The sequence below is a fragment of the Bos mutus genome, chromosome 1, assembly GCF_027580195.1.
Source record: "Bos mutus isolate GX-2022 chromosome 1, NWIPB_WYAK_1.1, whole genome shotgun sequence".
Lineage (NCBI taxonomy): Eukaryota > Metazoa > Chordata > Mammalia > Artiodactyla > Bovidae > Bos > Bos mutus.
Window position 1 is genome coordinate 65,839,757 of NC_091617.1, and position 6,000 is coordinate 65,845,756.

Here is a 6,000-nt window from a genome sequence, read left to right on the forward strand (position 1 = left end):
AGAAACTCACCATGATCATGGTGTATTTTGTTTTTCATGCTCTTTATTTTAGTACTTTCATCTGTTTTCAAGTAGTAGAAAGTAGTTGTATTCTTTCCAGATCCTTTCAGAGTCCTTACCCTTTGCATGTATCTCCAGGATCTCTATACATTTTTATTTCCAATAACTTCTATACATTTTTACTTCCAATAATCAGAACTTCATATTCTTTTTCAGAGACTGCCTGCAGGCTAATGGAACCCATTTTGCCTACAGGCTCAGAGAGGCAAAGGAGAACCTCAGGAGAACCTCAGAAGAGCCTAGGAATTTACATTTCCCTTCTGCTCTGAGTGCTGTGGAAGTGTGAAAGGTCTAGCCCTTTTCTTCAGGTCAGGACAGCGTTGGGGCCTAACCTACAATCCAGAGCTCCCCCGGGGGATCAGGCAGAAGTTGGAGGGACTTTGCTCAGAATCATAGCCTTGCTTATTCTCCTCCCTCCTATGTCCTACTTCCTCCATGTTCTTCCTGATTCCCTTGGGAGAACTTTCCTTATAAATCACTTGGACACAAATCCTCAACTCAGCTCTACTTCTGAAGACAACCTAATAAGTGAGATGGGCCTTTATACTGTCCTTGTCTTGTTTTAGAATCAAGGTTATTATACTGGGCTTACAAGAATTAGTTGGAAGGTGCTCCTTTAAGAATATATATATTTTCCTGATCTTTGCTAGAATTTGTGTAATATAAGATTGCTCTGTTCCTTGGAAGTTTAGTATTACTTGCTTGTGGTGAACAAGGATGATGGTCATCTCAGATATGACTATGTGGTGGGGAGGAAGTAAGTGGAAAGAGGAGTATATTATTCTGGGACTTGTAGAGGATGGAAGGGAAGGCTATTTATGGAGGATTTTGTTACTGTGTAGACTCACAACAATTAATCTTCCTCGAATTCCACTGAGATGTGTTTGCCTGTGTGTGTGTGTGTGCATGCACTTTCCCATAGGCATTTGTCCCCTTCAGAGATAATAGGAACACAGGCCGCTGGCCCTTCCTCCGCCTGGATTGGGCCTGAGCCTGCCACACTGGTGCTAGTGCCCAGCTCCTCCCTCTGACACGTTGTCAGAGGAGCTGGAAGACTGATCCCACAGCTGCAGCCCCTCTCTGTTGTGATCTCCGCCCTCAGGTGCCTTTCTCCAACTGCAGCCGAGACTGCCTGGCAGGGACCAGGAAAGGAATCATTGAGGGGGAGCCCACCTGCTGCTTTGAGTGTGTGGAATGTCCTGATGGGGAGTACAGCGACGAGACAGGTAAAGGAGCAACCCCTGGTGGGCATGCAGGGCTCCCTTCACTGTGGGGCCCTGGGCTCAGCAAAGTCCCTGAAAGGGCTGGGCTGAGACGGTGCTTAGCACGGTTTCTCATTTAACAAGGTGCAATCTGAGCATCACACTGGGCTGCACACTGAGGGGGATAGAATCAGAATATTAGGTATCTCTGTAATACCGTAAAAGTTTACAAACACATCTGTTGCACATCTTTCTCTTACTTTGATGCTGTTGCTACTGCTAATTCACTTCAGTCGTGTCCGACTCTGTGTGACCCCATAGACATCAGCCCACGAGGCTCGCCCATCCCTGGGATTCTCCAGGCAAGAACACTGGAGTGGGTTGCCATTTCCTTCTCCAATGCAGGAAAGTGAGAAGTGAGAGTGAAGTTGCTCAGTCGTGTCCGACTCTTAGCGACCCCATGGACTGCAGCCCACCAGGCTCCTTCATCCATGGGATTTTCCAGGCAAGAGTACTGGAGTGGGGTGCCATTGCCTCCTCCATCTTACTTCGATACTGCACTCCAATGTTGTTTTTCTTTCTTAGAGCTCAGTGATCCTGAATAGACAAAGTTGTGTCTGTTCCCTGATTAAGGCAGCAGCAGTGCTAGACAGCATATCAGGGAATCACCATCTAAAATGAGTAAGAGACTGGATGACAGCAGCAAGAAGATGCTGTAGGCAACACAATATAACATCAAATTCAAAGCTGGGCTAATAGAGCTAAACAACAGAATGAGCTCTTAGGAACCAGAGATGTGTGCTCCAGGCTTCAGAGTTAATAGGTCAAGATAGATTGTCTACAGAGTACCTGGCACTGGACTTACTACCTTATTTATATTTCTCCTATGCCTCAGTTTCTTCATCTATAAAGTAAGAATAATAATAAACCTATCTTACAGAGTTTGGGGGATTAAATTAGATAAAGCTGGTAAAACACATGATAAGTTATAGAGAAATATTTGATTGGCATATTGGAAGCACTCTATAAATACTAAATATAATTTTTTCTCATTATTATTAACTCATTGCATCCTCACTACCATGATGGAGTTATTATTGCTTCCATTTCACCGATGAGGAAACTGAGGCTCAGAATGGTTAAGGAGCCTGACCAAAGTCACACAGCTAATAAATGGCAGGGCCAGAATTCCCATCCAGACCACTGACTGCAAAGTCCGTGCTCCTTTCACCTCCCAAAACTGCACACTGACTGAGACACAGCACAGGCTTAATAAACATTTGTTGGTCAAATGAGTCTGCAGCCACCCTCACTAGAAAGCCACTGATGTGGAGTGAAGAAGGCACAGGTCAGAATTGTTGAGCACTTTGCCATGATCTAAGAGGCTGTTCTGGTGTGTCTATAAAGCCCATCCTTATGTCCAAAATAAGTCAGACTGAGTGTGAATCACTGTGAAAATTGGTGGACAGTGCCAGACCCCCAGTGTGCAGGGCAGCCACCTGTCTGGCAAGACTGATCATTCTGTGCTTGCTGAATGATGGTTTGTACATCAGCAAGTAGTGTTAAAGGAAGCAAGTAGCCCTCCTAGAGTTTGGAATTGACATGTACACACGGCTATATATAAAATGGATGACCAACAACAATCTACTGTACAACACAGGGAAGTCAGTTCAATATTATGTCACAACCTAAATGGGAAAACAATTTGAAAAAAGAATAGATACACATATGTGTATAAACTGAATCACTTCGCTATACACTCAAAACTATCACATTGTTAATTGACTATATTGCAACATAAAATTTAAAATTTTTTCAAAAAGTATCCCCCATATATACAAACTGGAGGAGGGCATGGCAACCCACTCCAGTGTTCTTGTCTGGAGAATCCCATGGATAGATGAGCCTGGTGGGCTACAGTCCATAGGGTGGAAAAGAGCTGGACACAACTGAAGGGACCTGAGCACAATACATATGACTGAACACACAGCACATATGACTGACCACGGCACACGTGACTGAGTACAGCACAAAAGAAAAAACTAATAGAACCATCAAAGAAACATGAAATTAAGTTTATTATTAAGCATAAGTCAGGGTTCAGTACATTATCTGATAATGTAAAAATCACAATTATTTCATCAGTAAAGCAAATTTAAAGTTCCCTCATCACCACATTCAAACTCACAAATTTCAGTCTCTGCCACGCAGTACTAACCCCTTCACTGCGACACTTTACAGATGCAAGTGCCTGTGATAAGTGCCCTGATGACTTCTGGTCCAATGAGAACCATACTTCCTGCATCGCCAAGGAGATCGAGTTTCTGTCCTGGACCGAGCCCTTTGGGATCGCACTCACGCTCTTTGCTGTGCTGGGCATTTTCCTCACAGCCTTCGTGCTGGGCGTCTTCATCAAGTTCCGCAACACGCCCATCGTCAAGGCCACCAACCGGGAGCTCTCCTATCTCCTCCTCTTCTCCCTGCTCTGCTGCTTCTCCAGCTCCCTGTTCTTCATCGGGGAGCCCCAGGACTGGACGTGCCGCCTGCGCCAGCCGGCCTTTGGCATCAGCTTCGTGCTCTGCATCTCGTGCATCCTGGTGAAAACCAATCGGGTCCTCCTGGTGTTTGAGGCCAAGATTCCCACCAGCTTCCACCGGAAGTGGTGGGGGCTCAACCTGCAGTTTCTGCTGGTCTTCCTCTGCACCTTCATGCAGATTGTCATCTGTGCCATTTGGCTCAATACAGCGCCCCCCTCGAGCTACCGCAACCACGAGCTGGAGGACGAGATCATCTTCATCACCTGCCACGAGGGCTCGCTCATGGCGCTGGGCTTCCTGATCGGCTACACCTGCTTGCTGGCCGCCATCTGCTTCTTCTTCGCCTTCAAGTCCCGGAAGCTGCCAGAGAACTTCAATGAAGCCAAGTTCATCACCTTCAGCATGCTCATCTTCTTCATCGTCTGGATCTCTTTCATCCCCGCCTACGCCAGCACTTACGGCAAGTTCGTCTCTGCCGTGGAGGTGATCGCCATCCTGGCTGCCAGCTTTGGCTTGCTGGCCTGCATCTTCTTCAACAAGGTCTACATCATCCTCTTCAAGCCTTCCCGGAACACCATCGAGGAGGTGCGCTGCAGCACCGCGGCACACGCCTTCAAGGTGGCCGCCCGAGCCACGCTGCGCCGCAGCAACGTCTCCCGCCAGCGGTCCAGCAGCCTAGGGGGCTCCACGGGATCCACCCCCTCCTCCTCCATCAGCAGCAAGAGCAACAGCGAGGACCCGTTCCCACAGCAGCAGCCGAAGAGGCAGAAGCAGCCGCAGCCGCTGGCCCTGAGCCCGCACAACGCGCAGCAGCCACAGCCGAGGCCACCCTCGACCCCACAGCCGCAGCCACAGTCGCAGCAGCCGCCCCGATGCAAGCAGAAGGTCATCTTCGGCAGCGGCACCGTCACCTTTTCGCTGAGCTTTGACGAGCCTCAGAAGAGCGCCGTGGCTCACAGGAATTCCACGCACCAGACCTCCCTGGAGGCCCAGAAAAACAATGACGCCCTGACCAAACACCAGGCGTTGCTCCCGCTGCAGTGCGGGGAGACGGACTCAGAATTGACCGCCCAGGAGACAGGCCTGCAGGGCCCTGTGGGTGAGGACCACCAGCTAGAGATGGAGGACCCCGAAGAGATGTCCCCGGCACTTGTAGTGTCTAATTCCCGGAGCTTTGTCATCAGTGGCGGAGGCAGCACTGTTACGGAAAACATGCTGCGTTCTTAAAAGGGAAGGAGAAAGCCAGTTCAGGGGGAATCCAGGCAGTTTCCCCGGGATGACCTTCTCCACAGGGATGAGGAACTGCCCCACCCCCCCCCCCTTCCTCCAGGAAGGAGGGATAAGACCCACCAAATGCTTGGAACTTAGTTGCACTGCTATAAACGACAGTGAATGAAATAATGTCCCCCTTAAAATTAAAAAGAGGGGAGCGGTGTGCTTCTGTGGTTAGGTTTATCAGAGTGCTGAGATCCCTATAGTCAGGTTCGCCTTTCCTATCCCTGCTTCCATTCTCCTCTTCTGTTCTATCCCATCCAACAGTCCGGAGATAAAACCATGGCTTTAAGATACCCACCTATTCCCCCTAGGGTCTTATTTGTTGTTTTTGTTGCTGTTGTTTTGGTTTGATTTTTGTTTTTAATGTTGAAACGTCTGCCCTGAACTTTGCAGACAGCCTGGTCCAAAAACAAACCTGTGCAGAGTGACAGGACCTCCTATGGGCACCACTAGAGTTGAGTGCGAAAGACAGAATGTCGCCAGCGCTGCCCAACACCTTGACAGTGGGAAGAACTTGAAATGTCCAGAGCTGTAAGATGAATGTGTCCCCTCCTATTTATGAAAACTGTTAAATATGTGGTTTCCTACTTGCTGCTGCTGTCACGTGACGTGGAGAAGGTTAGCATCCATCCTCCAGCAGTATGTCTGATCTTGTCCAGAGTGTGATGGTGATGCCACGTTTAGATTCCAATATCTCAGGAATCACCTCAGCCTGCATGAATCCAATGAGCTGTATCTGTAATTAATATTGTCATATGTAGCTTTATCCTTAAGAAAATGTGTTTGTTTTAATAGTCCATGGAAAATATAAGCTGGAAAAAATGTCCCAGTCTGGTTGATATAAGGCAGTATTATTGAGTCCCATTTTCTTTGCCCGCCCCACCACCCACACCCCAATGAGCTAAGCCCTAAATGAGCCCTTTCAG

General features: G+C 48.1%; 1 protein-coding gene across 1 annotated transcript in view; it reads left to right on the top strand.

Annotated features, from left to right (window-relative positions):
- The window catches only part of CASR (calcium sensing receptor), a 30,935-nt gene extending 25,909 nt beyond the window's left edge, over nt 1-5,026 (top strand). Inside the window, exons 5-6 of the mRNA XM_005893424.2 lie at nt 1,163-1,286; nt 3,504-5,026. Of these exons, the coding sequence (XP_005893486.2) occupies nt 1,163-1,286; nt 3,504-5,026 (1,647 nt within the window). The remainder of the gene's footprint in view (nt 1-1,162; nt 1,287-3,503) is intronic.
- Nucleotides 5,027-6,000: the final 974 nt, after the last annotated feature.